This window comes from Sceloporus undulatus, chromosome 6, assembly GCF_019175285.1.
Source record: "Sceloporus undulatus isolate JIND9_A2432 ecotype Alabama chromosome 6, SceUnd_v1.1, whole genome shotgun sequence".
NCBI lineage: Eukaryota > Metazoa > Chordata > Lepidosauria > Squamata > Phrynosomatidae > Sceloporus > Sceloporus undulatus.
The window spans coordinates 152,607,409-152,625,147 of NC_056527.1; the positions used below are offsets into that span (position 1 = coordinate 152,607,409).

Consider the following 17,739-nt stretch of genomic DNA (forward strand, 5'->3'; position numbering starts at 1 on the left):
GTGGTGCTCACCTACCACCTAGCCCCCAGTTTCTACAAATTCTCAGGAACCTTTAAAAATAGGAGTAAGTAAGTTTTTATCCCTCATCCTAACTGGAGAGAAATGGCCATTACAGTTACTGCTAAATGCTTACAAGGACAATTGCTGGAATGCAACTATGCAAGACTGCCAGCCATCAGGGGCTCATCCTTTAATGCGCAGAGCAACGTCAGCAGATTTTAACCTGCGCACAGAGGATTCACCTGGGCAAGTTAATCACATTTAAGGAGAATATGACAAACCTAGAGGGAGAGCACTAGTTTTTTCCCCCTGAAGCTGCAGCTATGTCACTGAATCCTAAGCTCTCCACCTCTGCACTCTTTCACCAGAGCAAAGCAGATGCTCCAGGTCAACAGAGGGTTTCTACCACATCTGCTTGGAAGGATAACAACTTTTACACGACGCTCCCTTGGAGCCAGCAACTTCAGGGACTGAGCTATGGGATCCTGGGAAATAGCAAAGGAAACCACAGGCCAGACAGTAGTCACAGACTAGCTCATCTGGATGCAGAAAACAGAAACAGAAAATAGAATCATGCCTAAAAGCTAACAGTACTTGTCCTTATTTATGATTAACTACCTTCCAGACAGTGTGGGAAGCAGCAGAACTGGTACAGGTTTAACAAGGGGAATAATGGATGATAATGTCTTTCTTTCTCTCTTTCTCTTTGGCCTGTTTCCTGAAAATGTGATATTCTGAATACAGTATTGTGCTGCATAAGCAGGGCTGTTTTATCCAACTGAAGCTGCAGAGATGAACAAATTCAGCCAAGACCAGAGTTCTTAATGATCACAATCAATTCTTATTCAAAATATGTAAGGCACAAGGAGAGAACCAAACTGATCGCAACCTAATGTCCTTTCACAGTTTCCAGGGCATCTCATTTTAAGGACAATATCCAACCCACACTCTTTAACAATTTAAACATAATACGATATTAGTATGGCCAGATGTACAGGACATAATATGTACTGATGTAAATCTTAAGGTTTCAGATCCAGTATGAGACACTCATGACTTGAAACCTGTTTCTCTGAAGCACTGGAACTCTAGTTAGTATGGGATGAGAAAGGCTACCAGTTGGTACTAGGCTGTTAGGCATTTAATGGAGTTCAGTAGTATCTATGCAGTAGTATCTCACCATTATGTATGACTCGAAGTGCTAGGCAAACCTAGTAAGTATCAGTTGCAAGAGACTGTAAGAAAACACACAATCTGCACTCATGAATAAACAGAGACCTTTCCTGATATATTCATATCAAGCTAAATCATATACAATCATAGAGCTGGAGTGGGCTTCACGGGCCATAGAGTCCTAGCCCCTGCTTAATGCATGATCTTCTAGCTAAAGCATCCACAACACGTATCTTTTCAGCCTCTTTTTGAACAAGTCCAGAGAAAGAGACTTCACCACCTCTTTAGGCAATTGATCCCATTATTGAACTGCTCTTACTGTCAAGATGTTCCTTCTAATGTTCAGCTGAAATACAGTATACCCTCCTGTAAGTTCAAACCATTAAACCTGGTTCTACTCTTTCATGCAGTAGCTTGCCGCCTCCATTGTCCATCTCCTTCAACTTTTCCTTGCAGGATTTGTTTTCTACACCTCCACACTGCAGGCTAAAATATCATTCACCTTCTTTGCTGCAGCATTACACTGCTGGCTCATGTTCAATTTATGATCAATAATAATCCCAAGTTCCTTTTCACAGGTTGTATTGCTGAGCCATATATCCTCCTTCCTACACTTGTTCATTTGATTTTTGTGCCTAAATGGAGAATTTTGCATTTGTCTCTACTGAATTTCATTTTATTAATTTCTGCCCAATTATTCTAGTTTATCTAGCTCCTTTTGAATTCTGTCCCTATATTCCAATGTATTACCACATTTCCCAGTTTTGTGTCATCTGCAGACTTGATAAGAATTCCCTCCATCCCATCATCTAACTGACTGCAACATCAAATGAAGGGCTCTGCCTGCCTTCACTTCCCATCTGGAAGTGGCTTGTTCCACATTCTGAGCATCTATAAGGAAATAATTTTTCTCAGTAGTGTAAAAAAAGGTCCAGAACACACTGCAGAAGTAATCCAGTTTGAGACCGCTTTAACTGCCCTGGCTCAATGCTAGGCAATCCTGGGAATTGTAGTTTATTGTGGAACCAGGGCTCTAACAGAAAAGTGTCTCACAAAAGTACAGTTCCCAGAATTTCCTAGCATTGACCCAGGGCAGTTAAAGCGGTCTCAAACTGGTTTATTTCTGCAGTGTGTTTTGGACCTTAGTTAACATTCCCAAATTTGATGTCAAGGAATCTATTACAATTCTGTGATGGAGGCCAAATAGACACACGCTCACAGAGCAGCCCAGTGGAGGCAAAATGTCAGCTTTCTTTTTTGGACCACATACAAAGAGACACCCACAGACTGGCCTAAAGGAGGTTACAAGGAACTGTATGATGTTTTGAAAATAACCCAAAGGCCACAATCTGAACTGCTTCTTCAATAGCCCTGCAACTCAGAATCCAGGCAGCTGCAGCACTGTGATAAGAAAAAAAAGGGTTGTGTACGCTCATTTTAATTTTGGCAGCACACAGTAAGAGATGCCTGGCACAGTATTTTGAAATGACTGAAGAGAAAACATGGGGAATCCCTTCTGCTTCCTCCTATATAGAGATGGGTGTTTAACATCTTTTTTGTAAGATCTGACGTTTCTACTCAGAACATCACTTTGTTTGCTACAATCGCTAAGGCATTTGTAAAAGTGACTGCAATTTAACCAACTGACCCATATACATCCTGCAGTTTCAATAGGAGCTATGCTGGTTGGGGATAATAGGAGATATATTCCAAAATATCTGGAGGGCAGCAGAAGTGAGAAGGCTGATTTGTATGTACCAATAGTCACAGTCTGGAAAAGTCAGTATTTCGAAGTAGTTTCTAGAATCCTCCAGTGGATTCTGACAGACTGAAAAAGAAGTTCTTCTGGATGCATTTAAATTGTTTTGTATAGACATTGGAGATGGGATGTGTGTGCCCCATAAATGTCATAGTGTTTTCTTAGCAAGGAATACTCAGATGTGGTTTTTGCCAGGCCCTTCCACTGAAACAGAGTCTAAAACACCTGGTATTCATTGGTGGTCTCCTATCCAAGTACTAACCAGGGCTGGCCCTGCTTAGCTTCAAGATCAGATAGGATCTAGTGGTGCCTTTAGGGTATTAGGCAAGACAGAGATGGGGTCACTGCCTGTTAAATTGCAAACCATATTTGAACTTAATTAAAATGACGACAACAACAACAAATATATGGCCATGAATTTTGACATGATGAGGAAAGAAATACAAGTGACCACTTACCAGAGTATTGCTCTTTTTAATATCCTCTAAGCGCTCCAATACTGAAGTCAAGTTGGGGTCATCTGACTCCACGAACCATATTGGCGATGAAGAAGGGTAAGATTCCTATTCAAATAAAATAAAGAGATTTACATTCCTGTTTGGGTAACTATTTATAACCTAAAACAAAAATACCTACCCTATGCAGCTGTCAAAGTGAGGAAAAGAGCAGTTTTTTATACTTTAAAACAAAACAAAAAGCAAAACCCTCATGCAGGGCTTCCCATCTCATCATAAGGCAAGACCCAGAAAGTCAACAGTGTAGTGCAAACAGCAGTTTTCCAAAGTAGGAGCAGGACTTGCTAAGGAGGCTGAGCAGGTTTCCAGGAAAGAATCAACCCAACTGCCTCAAGTGGGTCAGGTCTTCTTAACATGCCCTACTTCTTCTAAACATACAAGTCAGCTTGGCCCAAGGAAAGTTTATTGGGACTAGAAAAACCCACTGCTCATCCAGTTCTTCACTGATACATCCATCCATATATCAGTCATCTGTAGTCCAAGAGGTAAATGTTTCTGCCTGGTCAGCAGGAAGCAGTTTGTGAGTGACAGATTAGAGATATGCAAACCCCACTAGGGTTTATCTCTCACCACCTGCCATCAACAGGGCTTTTCAAACATTATTGGCAAACTGTACCAACCCATGGCCCGCAGATGCAAATTACACTCCATCTGAGATCCTATATGTCTGCTGCACCACCAGCCCTAGTTGCCCATTAAAGAAACAACATGTGCTTTGATAGCTCCCTCCCAGCAGCCATTCTGTTGCTGATAGGAAAAGAGGGATAAGCCTAATGCAGACTGAGAATATCTTCCACTGAGATACACTGGGGTCCTACACAGGAATGTGAAATCGAAGGCTTTCATGGTCGGCATCCATAGTTTTTTGTGAGTTTTTCGGGCTATGTGGCCAGAAGAGTCTATTCCTGATGTTACACCAGCATCTGTGACTGGCATCTTCAGAGAATACACTGAGTGACTCAACTTCTCCCAACATAGAGTCACACAGTGTGTGTGTGTACACACACACACACACACACACACACACATATACACACCAGCATTCTCTGAAGATGCCAGAAGCCAACGTAACATCAGGAATAAACTCTTCTAGAACATAGCCACATAGCCCCCCAAACCCACAAAAAACTATGCACACAGAAACATAGTCAGAAGCCTCTCTAATCCCCTCTGCTCCGATTCTGCAATGGGGTGGCTCTTGCGGGACTATCAGAGTGACATGGTAAGTACTAGCGGGGCTTTCTGTGGCCTTTTCTGTTCAGTTTTTATAGTCCTTTCCACATGCACCCTACTGCTGGTTTACATATATTCCACATATAAACATACACCCAAAAGTTGGGTAGGAATATCCATAGCTTCATTACCAATTACTCCAACAAGTAACTATACTAAAATAAACCAGAATTACTGCTAAAACGATATTGGAGCAACCAGAGCTTGGGAAAGATTCACTCTTGCCTCATTAATGAACTTATTGTCCTACAAAACAAGCACACACACATCAATATCTGCCAGGGTCCTTAACTGTCTCAAACCTAGTTGTCAGAAACAGCAGATGGTGGCAGTAAATCTCTTTATGCAATGTTCCCTATTAGTTTCCAGGTAGGGCTTTGCAATGTTGCTCTATACATCCCAAATCGTTGCACACAAAAGCTTAAATGGTCAGGGGGAACAAGTTGAGTCTTCTCTTGAATGTGCCAGTTTTCTATGTGCAGAGAAGTGTTTGTCTGGAGCTGACCATGCAACACGGTACCTGTATGTCCCCAGTCACAAACTGATCATCTTATGTTATGTTTCTCAGAACATTGGAAAACAATCTGAAAGAAGCCGATGTTTGTTCTTAGAAGCAGCCTATGCTTAAACAAACATCCCTAGTGACCAACAGTTCTGCACACCTTTAGATCAAAGAGTTCTTGGCTATTTTTTTAAAGACCGTTGGAGTTTGGCTACTCATTGTGTGTGTGTCTTCAAGTCAAGCCAGGCTTATCTCTACTCCATGAACTTTCTAAGCTCTGGTCAACAGTAATACACCTCTGCTGCAGTCAAAGCTGCATTGTGGCACGCCATCCCAATGAAACGCAGACAGTGCTTAACAGAAATCTGTATATATATATATTTTGCTGTATGCATCTACTTATTCTTACATCATCCCAACTAAATGGTATGGTTTTTGGCAAAGGGGGGGAAGATCTGAGCCAGGGTGGTGTAGTGGTTTGAGAGCAGGACTAAGAATATGGAGATCAGGGTTCGATTCCATTTCTGCCACTGGAACCTAATGGGTGACCTGGGGCGAGTCTCATCTTCTCAGCTCCAGAAAATCCCATGACAGGTTTGCCTAGGGTCACCATAAGTTGGAAACTACCTGAATGCACACAACAAGGGAGGATCCAGTTTGCAGAACTGAAACAGACAGAGAAAGGAACAGTGGCCCATTAAGGAAAAAACAAAACATTGGCCCATTAAGGAAACAACAATCTGTTCTCCTTCAACAGACAAGGAGTTTTTACTAACTGTCACTTCAAGTTCCATTACTTTTATCAGCAACAAATGGACCATGTTTCTTGACATAGGTTGTGATTTTTGCAAAACCACTGCTAGTCCAGGATCTGCCACTGACCCCAGTGGGAAAATACAGATGTGCAGAGCCCTGTGAGCTTTCCACATGAATTTATTCTGTGCATTAAGACACATTCCCAGATGTGTATGAGCAATCTTGGGAAACAGCAGCTACAGAATTCATGCAACAGAGCAAGTATGTCATTTCTGCTAGATCTGTACCTATATTGGTCCAAAACACACATACACATCAGGTTCTTCTGCAACTCTTATACACTTGTTATTCATCAGTCACCGTTTTTTGACAGTGTTGGGCAGAAGGTAGATTGGGATCTACTGCTAGGTATCAGGTTGAATTGCAGCAGGTATAAAACCATTTCTAACTTACAGCTGTTGAACAGAAAAATGATCACTCCTACCTAAATTAGACTGTTGTGGTGAAGAAAGCTTGGGATATCTAGGAGTGAAGTTTTCTAAGCTAGGACTAACAACAAATTCCTAGATTTCAAATATGTGTATGATTGTTAATTACTGGGGTTTTCTAAGCTGGGACTAACAACAAATTTCTAGGGTCCAAATATATGTGCATGTATATTAATTAGTGGTGTATGCCTTCTGTGGCTTTGGTTGGTGGATACTGGGATTTTAGTGAAAACATAAGGCAGATTCAGTAAGGTTTGCACACTTCTGGTTTAGAGGAGCAGGAGCTATTTAGGTCAGATCACATATTACAGCTGTGATAACACACACACACACACACACACAAGCATAGCCGCCTTGCTGATGCTCAGAGCCTTGAAAAGAAACCACTGGGAGCCTCAATGCATACCTCTGAGAAAGAAAGTCAGCTGCTGACAACTTCCTCCTCAACTGAAAGAGAGAAATTATCCTTATATGCATTTCTTCATTGTGCAGTTTTTATTAACACCCAAAATCTTAGTCAAGAAACAAGTTGACAATTGCAATAATTCCCCTGTGAGATGTAGAAAAAATTTCTTCTCCTCACCCCTTGCACAGCAATTACCAATTACCAATACATAATGCTTAGAATACATGTGCAAAACATCCTTCGCAAATCTTTTACATTTCTACAAGGAAATTAGCACAATTCCATGCTACAGTGACTTTCATCCCACTCTGAAACTACCAAGCCTTCAGACACAAAGCTTATTTAGATCCTGTCTTCTGGCTGCAAGCATCTCCAGGGTGGAACAACCATATGCCCACTGCAACCAAGGGGCAGGGGTACCCTGCACCTGTGAAAACTATGAGACAAGCTGCTGCTGCTCACGATTACATCCCTTGATCCCTTATTGACCATTTAAAAGGAGAATGCTGCATCAGAATTATATCCCATGACATAAAATGATTCTAACTGACTATGACAAGCTGGCACAACCATTTTCAATTATCCAGTGTGTCAACAGCTTCATCTGTCTATTGCGTAAGAACCACACACAAATGCAATTCTGTGTTAGCAGGGACAGTAGTTCCAGGCAGAACAGACAATTCCCTCTTGAAGCAGCGTGAAGTAAAGTACATCCTGTTTGCTGTAAATAGCATAGCACCTCCGTACCCAAAGACATGCTGAAATTGTCAAGGAAGCCTTGCTAACATTTTTGTTTTTTGGTGGTGCAGGTGCCTGATGTGGTGCTTGATTTTTAATGCAAAAGGCCCTGAGTGAACAGGAGAGGAAAAGAGAGGCATTGCAGACGGTCACACATCCTCTCACTTGCTTCAAGAGCCCCGTGGGAGTCACAGGGCATTACGCTATTAACCATGGTTGCCAGCCAGCTAAAGCTTTTCAGCATAATAAATTAAAGACTTGTACGGTGTCAGCACATCAATTTGAAAGTAAATCTAGTTGAAGTCAATTGGGTTTATTTCTGATTTGACATGCTCAGGACCATAATCTAAGTCAGTGACAGCTTAAGGCATTTTAAACTCAAGGCACTCTATTTACATTCACAATACTAGGCCTCCTTACAGGGTGTTCCAGGTATGCTTTTTGTATTAAGTTTTTCACTGCATACTGGAATAAATATTCTATTTTACCATCTCTTAACAAGTGATGTGAAGAGTTGGTGTTCACCAATGTTTAACAATATTGGTGCAGATCCAGGGAGAACCAGGGTTATAATCTCCATTCAGTAATAAATCTGACCTCAGTCCAGTGACCATCCCTATCCCATAGCCTAAAGTTAACCTCATAGGGTTGTTCAAGGACAAAGTGGGCAGTAAATCCACCCTGAATTCCTTGAAGAGAGAATTAAAATGTAATTAATTAATTATCAATAAGTCAGCTATCAACATCTCAGCATTTACTCCTACTCTGTTTTCCCAAATTGCTTTCAGGTCCTTGTCGACTACTTCTATATCTCGCCGATTAATATTTGATACCACGCTCCAAAAAGAAATGAATCCTTCACATGGTTCAAGGCCTGAAGTGGGCTGAAGGCTATGGTTAGTCAAAGTGCCAATAAGGTGAAGGGAAAGAGAGAGTATGATATCTACAATACCCTCTTCAATGGAGTTTCTAGTTGAAACCCACCACTGCACAGTGATCCTCAAGAACTACCATATTCAGAAACTGAATTCTTCCCTTGGATTGAAAGAGGTTCCCTATGCTGACAGATTATTCTGTCACAGATGCCCTTCTATGGAACAAGAGGCACAGTTTGCTCATTCCCTGCAACGAAGGCAATTAATAGTCTGCAGACTAGCTTGGCATGGCTAGAAATTCTCTTTGTACAGAGCAATTCTATGTTTTTCCTATCTGAAACAGCGTGTTTGGGTTCCAAGTGGAGCATCAGTGCTATGAAAGTACTGTCACAATATTGCCAAGAGGAGCCTTTTTGTTTCTCTCAAATCACAGCACCCATTTGGTGATTACGAGACAGAAAAATGAATGGCTCCTGGTGCTGACCTTATTGGTTTCAATTAAATACGACCTGCCAGGGAAACCGAAGTAAGCAATATCTTGCACAGCCATTTTGACAGCTGTGCTGCCTGATCCTATGTCATGTTACACCACGCTCCCCTGAGTTCATTGAGTTATCCTCAAGCCTATACAAGGCTATAGGATTAACAGTGTTCCTCTTCCACTGGTAGCATGTTGTCTAGTATGTTTCCACAGCATCAAACACAAAACTTTGCAAGAAGCTGTGACACAGAGGTACAAGTCTGCAAGAAGAGTTACACTCACCCACACCCATATGTCACAGGGCTGCTTGACCAGTATGCGTGGCACACTGCCAGCCAACACTGCTATTTGCTTTCTTAGAGATATTAACTTTATGGGATGGGCCCACTCCTGGCTATCCGAAGGACCATTTCCTCCTATAAGAGCTTGCCCAAGCTCTGAGATTTTCAGGGAAGGCAATTCTCCTGGGTGCACCACTCTCACAGACACAGAGAGGGCCTTCTTGGTGGCTGCTTTCAGGCTCTGGAACTCCTTTCCTAGATTGGCTTTGCTGCCCTTTCTTCAGCTGGTGAAGACCCTCCCCCCCCCCCCAAAAGGCTTTGTGGAAATGATTGTTTTTACAAGAAAGTGGCTTTTTATACTGCAGTATGCTATGCTTATCTTTTACCTTTTAATAAGTATGTTGTAAATGTTTTTTAAAATTCTAACTGGATTTTAACAGTTTCTTCTTCTTGTGTGCTTTCAAGTTGTTTCCAATTCATAGAGATCCTAAAGGGAACCAATCATGGAGTTTTCTTGGCAAGCTTCTTCAGAGCAGGTTTGCCATGGATTTGCATGGCCAAGCCAGGATTTGAACCCTGGTCTCCAGGGTCATAGTTCAACACTCAAACCACCCCACCACACTGGCTCCTGAATTTTAAATATAACTCCAATACATTTGTTTCTAAATGTATTTTTACTTGTATATCGTTTGATCATGTAATCTACTTCAAGTCCTAGCTTTGGGCGGGAAAGCAATGTAAAAATTAATACTATACTGTACTATACAAAACAGTGAAAGACAGCATGGTGTAGTGGTTTGAGCATTGGACTATGAGTCTGGAGACCAGGGTTCCAATCCCTGCTGAGAAATGGAAACCTAGTGGGTGACTTTGAGCAAATCACACTTTCTCAGCCTCAGAGGAAAGCAAAGGCAAATGCCTTCTGAATAAATCTTGCCAAGAAAACCTCAGAACAAGGTTGCTTTAGGGTCGCCATAAGTCGGGAAAGACTTGAAGGCACACAACAAATACAAAATAGTGGTGTATGTTAACTTTGTAAATAAGGACAGAACTGACTTGCTTGCAAAAAATTTTTCCTAGAATACTAGAGGTTGGCTAAGGATGGATGGAGTGTTCCACTTCCTCAACTGGCCTAGTCATCTGCTTGCATACTATTTTGGGTTACCAATAGCTATTAGACAACTATTTCAATATAAGGGTAGTTAGTGTCTGTGGACATTGAGGAACAAGTCAGAAGACTTAGCACTAGTAGATAACACACATATATATCAATACCATTACTGCCACTAGCAGTTCCTGAGTTCCTGTAAAGCTGGTGGCATTTTGACCTATAAATTTATTTGGACCTTGTGCAGTTTCGCTATCAGTCTTCAATAATTTCAGACTCTGGATCCACATCTGACTACAGTTTAGAGACCAGCTTTTTTATTTCTTAACAATAACTTCCACCTACTTTTCTCTCATGGGAAATCAGATGCGGATGGGGCTCTGCTATCTTTTAACAGGAGAAGATAGACCTGTGTTCACAAAGCTTGTCATACAAGGGTTAGAAAAGCTGTTGAGAGCCAAGGCCATTTTGCTAATGGCATTTTAAGCAAAATGCCATTGTATTTCTTCTTTTGGCAATTACACTTTGGCTATTGTGCAAATGACTGAGACTGAAGGGCAAGTTATCATTTTATAAACAGGCTGGCTAATAAAATCAAAAAGACAGAGTAATCCCTGGAGAACTGGCTTAATGTAGTGACTACAAGATTCAAGCTATGAATCAGGGTGTCCTTGGTTCAAGTTTTACTTGTCTTGCACTGACTTAGTGGCATTAGACAAGCTACTCTCTGTTGCCCCCCCCCCTCGCTTTCATCTGTCATACAAAGATGACAATATGGTTCTACCTTACAGGATTGTTGTAATGACTTCAGAAAGCACTTTGAATACTCAAAATCATTTCAAGAAAACTAAAAGAAAGCAACAGAGCTGCTAGTGTTGTCACTCACCTTAGGGCCACAACACACCTAGGGAGTTCAAGCAGGATCTGGCACAACATCTCTAGAAGTGTTCAACTATAGTTCCCATAAGCCTCAGCTAGCATGGCCAATGGTTCGAGATGATGAGTGTTTTAGGCCAAAGCATCAACCCCTGATCTAGGCATAATCATCCCTATTAATACTAGCCATGTTTGAAAAACAAAAACATGAAAATACACACTAATATCTTCCAAAGAGTTGAATTTTAAACAGCTTTTGGAAGCATCACCACCAAAATAATATTTCATTTGAGCTGTCCTCTTTTATAGTGGCATTTACCTCCTCTATCCTTGTCAAAGGTAACTCTTGTGTATAGAAGATCTGATGCTCAATCTTTGACATCTATGGTTAAAAGTGTCAAGCATCCAGTGATGAGAAAGACCTCTGCCTGAAAACCTGAGGAGCTGCTGCCAGTCAGAAAAGACAATTTTGAATGAGATGGACCAAACAACGACCTTACATACTATGCCGGTTCTGTAGACCTCTATATTGCTTGCCCACAGGATTCCCACATTTTCTTCTTGTGTCTTTTGCTGCAGAAATACAAAAATCCAGGAGGTACTATTTTTCCTAGCAATAAGGTACAAGTGCATGACATTTTTAGAAGCTATGACCTCACACATCTGTCCTCAGCTCACATCCCCTATTCTTTCCAAACCCTGAACTGGATTGTCAACCTTTTTGTTCCAAGCAGGACTCCTATGCTAAAAAGTAGCAACGGGAAAAGCTGCCGCCACTGCATCTTTAGCACAGCATGCTGGTTTTTAATGGCATAGGAGCATGCATGACTTGACCCAGCTCACATTTTATCAATGGCAACTCTGTTCTCCTTCCCCCATGTTCTTATTAGTATCTTCTTACTTTCTCCTCGGTTCTACTTCCTTCTGCCCCTCTAGATCCTAAGCAACATCCTTCCTTACCATCCCTGTTAGCATCCAGATTCTGCAAACCTTAGGTTCTATATGTGCTTCTTATAATCCAATCTCATCCACAGGCCTCTCTTTGGCTGCATCCACATTGCAGAAACAATTCAGGTTGGCACTGCTTTAACTGCCATGGCTCAATGCTATGGGATTCTGGGATTTGTACTTTGTTGTGGCACCAGAGTTCTCAGAAGGCTAAATATCTCACAGAACTACAAATCCCACAATTCCATAGCATTGAGACATGGCAATTAAAGTGGAGTCAACCTGGATTATTTCTGCAGTGCCCTGGACTTCTACCTATCCATCTCCTGTCAAGTTCTTATGCATCAATCCACCACTATCTCTTGGCCACCCTCCAACACTTCTTTTTGCTCAAGGCTACCTTATTTATTAATATAGGTTTAGTTCTGAACAAACTGACAGCTCACTATCCTCAGAGAATTCAAAGATGTAGCCATGTTAAGTCTGCAGAATCAGTTGTAGAGAGATCTTGTAGCACCTTTGAGACTAACTGAAAGAAAGAAATTGGCAGCATAAGGTTTCATAGACTGAAGTCTACTTCCTCAGATCAGAGAAGACTTCCAAACCATCTTCCAGGCTCCCTGCTTCCTTTTCCTATTGCTCCAGATGTTGGTGATGGTTGCAGGACACCACATCTTCTTGTTTAGTAGAAACCAGAGAGTTCACAGCGCATGGGGCCTCTTCAGGTGTCCTGCCTGAGGCAAGAGGTAAACAGTTTCTGATGCCCTATTTCTGTCTCGGCCTTCCTGCTATCAGTATGTTTTAACATGAAATACTTTGCCCTCAAATACCAAGCAGTTCATCTTTCACCAAACGACAAACCGTCAAATGAGTTTTGCGTCAACAAAACCACACCAGCAAGACTATAATCCTATAACACAAAGGTGGAAACTGCATTATATCCTCCAGTTACTGCAACACCCAGCATCCTTAACCAACACAGCCTGAGAGTTGCAGTGCAACAACATTCAGAAGGCTGTACAATAGGCATATCTGCTCGATTTGAAACCTTCCCAGGTACGCTATATAAACACCCAAGAATATATTTCTGCAATATTGCCTAACTTACAACCTTCACCCCCAATAACGTATTACTGGTTTGAAGAAAATTATTCCACAGCTATTCATATATTATCAATAAAAAGAACATTGAAATAGTTTAATTCTATTTTAATTGTCCCTTTAGTGAGTTTTTTAATTGTACCACTTTGAGTCCAATTTTGGGGGAAAGCAGGATACAGATACAGTCAGCCCTCCACATTTGCAGCATTTACTTTTGCAGCTTTGATTATTTGATTAATACAGTTTCTCTAAGAATCTCTAGGTCTTCCAGCGCTACTTTCTGGGAAATAGACCACAGACTTGTGCTGGAGAACTTAGTGATTCCTAGAGAGGTGTTCTTTGAAGTTAAAAAGGTAGTGTTTATTTGTGGCTTTTCCAGTTTCACAGGAGTCCTGTGCCCTTAGCCCCAGCAAATATGGAGGGCACACTCTAAAAGATGATGATGATGATGATGATGATGATACAGTGGAGCCTCCACATTCAGTGGAGTTAGGTGCACAAGACCCCTGTGAAAGTGGAAAAACAGCAAATTATTGTTTAAAAAACTATTTTTAACCCCTCTAGGACTCTCTAGATCTTCCAGGACAACTCTATGGTCAACATCTGCCAGACGTTGGCCATAGAATTACACTGGAGGACCTGGAAATGCCTAGAGAAGTGTTCTCTCTAGGAATTACTAGGCCCTCCAGCATGGCTTTTGGTAGTTGACCAGAGAGTCGCGTTGGAGGACCTAGAGATTGCTAGAGAGAACCTATTCATCAAATCCGTGAATAATCAAATCCACCGAAGTCAGAGCCGCAAATGTGGAGGGTCAACTGTAGTAGTAGTAGTAGTAGTAGTAATAATAATAATAATAATAATAATAATGCATGTGCAGAGTTTATTTCTCTCTCCAGTAACAAATCTGTCCTCTTTTGGTAAGACTTCCCCAAAATGGTCAATTTTTGGCCTTTCAGCTAGGACTTCCTCAGCTGCTAGAAAGGCAAGCAAGTCCATTGATTCCTTGTTGTAAAAGCTAACTACGCATCCAGTAGCATACATTCTTTGTCCTCTCTGGGTTTCCACCTTTTTCTGGGTGGGGACCAATTACTCAATCCCACATTTAACTAATCAGGGAGGGGCCCTTTTTTTCATATTGCAACACTTTTGTTTCAACTCAAGACCAAACTGATGGGAAGGGAATGGAATCGTTTTTTCTTAAGAGGCTGCTTCCAGCTTCTCTTAGTTGTAAGGCCTCCTAAGAGAGTTGAAGAGGAGAAGAGACTTCCTAAATGGCCGGACTGTTCAAAGACACAGGAAACAAAGTAGGAAAAATAAAGGGGAAGGGGAAAATGGAAGACAACATTATGCCAAATGCGCAGTCGAAGAGGAATAAAGTGTCAGGGGCAGTTTTAGCTTGAATCCCATTTTGGGAGAAACCCTTGACTTGTATTGACTTGTGTCCCTTTTGGGAGAAACCGTGACTCCCATTTTGGGAGGAAAATGTGAGATGGAAACCCAAATAAATAAGTAAATATCATGACCACAGGTTTCGCCTCCCTTGTCTCCAGAGTAATAATAGTTCAACACGCAAGCCACTATAGATACGCTATATAATATACAGTAGTTCAATACAATAGATAGATAGATCTATGAGAAGAGATTTTGGACTTCAGCTCCCAGAAGCCTCAGCCATGTTGGCCAACAGTCTGGGATTCTGGGAGCTGGAGTGCTAGGTCTCTTAAAGAGCACAGTTTGGGGACCACTGACCACACACTGGAAATAATCCAGTTTGACACCACTTTTAAGCACCGTAACTCCATTCTATGGGATCCTGAGATGGGTAGTTTTTACAAGGTCTTCTGCCTTCTCTGTCCAAGAGGGTCTGGTCCCCCACATGACTACAAACCCCAGGATCCTGTAGGATGGAGCCAGGGGCACTTTAAACTGCACCCCACACTATGGAATCCTGGGAAGTGTAGTTTCACAAAGCTTTGGCCTTCTCTGTGGAAGAGGACCGACTCCTCACCAAACTACATATCCCAGGTTATAATAGGATGGAGCCAAGGGCACTTAAAACAATACACCCATACTATGGAATCCTGGGACATGTAGTTTCACAAGGTCTTCAGCCTTTTCAATCCAAGAGGGCTGACTCCCCACCAAACTACAGGCCCCAGGATCTCAAAGGAGAGAGCCAGGGAAGGGAGGGAAGGGAGAAAAGAAAGTGAGGGAGGGAAAGGAAAGGAAAGAAGAAAGGAAAGGGGAAGGAAAAGGTAAGAAAGAAAGAAGGATAGGAAGGAAGGGAGGAAAGGGAAAAAGAAAGGGAGGGAAAGGAAAAGGAAATAAGAGAGGGAAGGGAGAAAAGAAAGTGAGGGAGGGAAAGGAAAGGAAAGAAGAAAGGAAAGGGGAAGGAAAAGGTAAGAAAGAAAGAAGGATAGGAAGGAAGGGAGGAAAGGGAAAAAGAAAGGGAGGGAAAGGAAAAGGAAATAAGAGAAGGAAGGAAAAGGTGGGAAAGAAAGAAGGATGGGAAGGAAGGGAAGAAAGGGAAAAAGAAAGGGAGGGAGGGAAAGGAAGGAAGAGGAAGGAAAAGGTGGGAAAGAAGGAAGGATGGGAAGGAAGAGAAAGAAGGGATGGGAAAAAGGAGGGTGAGGAGGAAAGAGAGGGAGGGAGGGAAGGAAGGAAAAGGAATGACTTACTTAAACCAACCCCCCACACTATGGATCCTGGATTTATGTTTGTAGACTCAGCCTTTGCCCTTCTCTACCGGCCTCTCAGAAAACTACAACCCCCGGGATCCTTTGGGACGTAGGTGGGGGCACTTAAACCAACCAACCCGCCCCTTGGAACCCTGGGAAGTGTAGTTTCCTGAGGGTTTGGGGCGCCCGGGCCTTGAATCGGCCTGGAGCGCAGTGTCCCTCCCTCCCTCTTCATACCGTGATGTTGCAGTGGATGCTGAGCGGCGGAGGCGGCGGAGGGGAAGGCGTCGGGGGGCCTCCCAGGGGCAGCCGCGGAGGAGGCAGAGGAGGCGGCGGCGTCGGGGGCGTCGGGGTGGCGCTGGGCCTGGTCCTGGTCCTGGCGGCGGGGCCCTTGGCGGCCGAGGGAGGAGGCCTGGGGGTGGCGGCGGCGGGGCCCGGCATCAGGAGGAACTGGCAGTGGAGCTCGTCCAGCTTCCAGGAGACGATGCGGAAGCGCTCGTGGTCCTGACCGAAGATGGACTCCAGCAGCTTCAGCTCCGCCTTCAGGCCTCGCACCGAAGAAGAAGAAGAGGACGGCGGCGGCGAGGAAGAAGACATGGCCCTCCGCCGCCGGGCCCCCGAGCATCGCCCGACGAGGCCTCTGGCCCGGATCCGCCAGGAGGAGCAGGAGGGCGGCTGCTCCGTCGCCAAAGGCCCGGCCCCTTCCTGCCTTCCTCCCTCCCTCCCTCCCTCTCTCTCTTCCAGGCCCAGCGGCAGGAGCCTCCTCGCGCCGCCTCCTCTCGCCCAGCCAGGCCCCTCTTCCCCCGATCCCCTCCCTGCTTTCCCCTCCCCTTCTTTGCCTTTCCTCCTCTTTCCCCTTCCTTTTCCTTTCCTTCTCTTTTCTCCTTTATTCCTTTTCTCTTCCCTCCCCCTCCCTCTCTTCCCTCCCTTCCCTTCTTTGCCTTTCCTCCTTTCTCATCCTTCCTTCCTTTTCTTTCCTCTCTTTCCTTTCCCTTCCTTTCTTCCTTTCCTCTCTTTCCCTTCCTTCCTTCCTTTCCATTTACTCTTTCTTTCTTTCTTTCTCCCTCCCTTCTTTTCCCTTCCTTCCTTCCTTCCTTCCTTCCTTTCCTCTCTTCCCTTCCCTTTCATTCCTTTCTTCTTCTTTCTCTTCCCTTCCCTTTCCCTTCCCATCTTCCTTCCCTCCCTCTCCTTTCTTCTTCTCTCCTCTCTCTTTTCCTTCCGTTCATTTCTTTCCCCTTCCCTTCCTTTCCCCTTCTTCCTTTCCTCACTTCCCTTACCTTCCTTTCTTTTCTCCTTTCCCCTTCCTTCCTTCCTTCCTTCCTTCCTTCCTTCCCCTTTCCTTTCCTTTCCTTTCCTTTCCTCCTATCCTTCCCCTCCCTTCCTTCTCTTTCTTTCTTTCATCCATTCTTTCTTTCCTAACCTTTTTCAATGAGGAGACAGAGAGTAAAGGCCTTCCAAAAGAGGTGCAGGAAATAGGAGTAGAGTCACTCTCTCTGTGGCTCCATCTGCACTGCAGAAATAATCCAGTGTGACACCACTTTAACTGCCCTAGCTCCATGCTATGGAATTCTGGGATGTGTAGTTTGTTGTGGCCCCAGAGAACTATGACAGAGAAGGCTAAATGTCTCACAAAACTACAGTTCCCAGCGTCCCATAGCCATTGAGCCATGGGCAGTTAAAGTGGTGTCACACTGGATTATATCTGCAGTGCAGATACATAACCTTGAATTGGTGTCCAGCAAAGCCTCTTATTTATTTACGGGTTTTATACTCCGCCCTTCAGCCCTAAAGGCTTACAATTATTACTATTTTTAATTAGAC

General features: G+C 43.2%; 1 protein-coding gene across 2 annotated transcripts in view; it reads right to left on the reverse strand.

Moving 5' to 3' along the window:
• Window positions 1-16,636, reverse strand: part of UBE2Q2 (ubiquitin conjugating enzyme E2 Q2) — a 34,371-nt gene extending 17,735 nt beyond the window's left edge. The window contains exons 1-2 of one of the 2 annotated variants that reach the window (XM_042474823.1): window positions 16,156-16,636; window positions 3,391-3,495 (exon numbers count right to left, since the gene is read on the reverse strand). In XM_042474823.1, the coding sequence (XP_042330757.1) occupies window positions 3,391-3,495; window positions 16,156-16,515 (465 nt within the window). In that variant the 5' untranslated portion in view covers window positions 16,516-16,636. The remainder of the gene's footprint in view (window positions 1-3,390; window positions 3,496-16,155) is intronic. The other variant, XM_042474825.1, reaches the window with a different exon arrangement.
• Window positions 16,637-17,739: the final 1,103 nt, after the last annotated feature.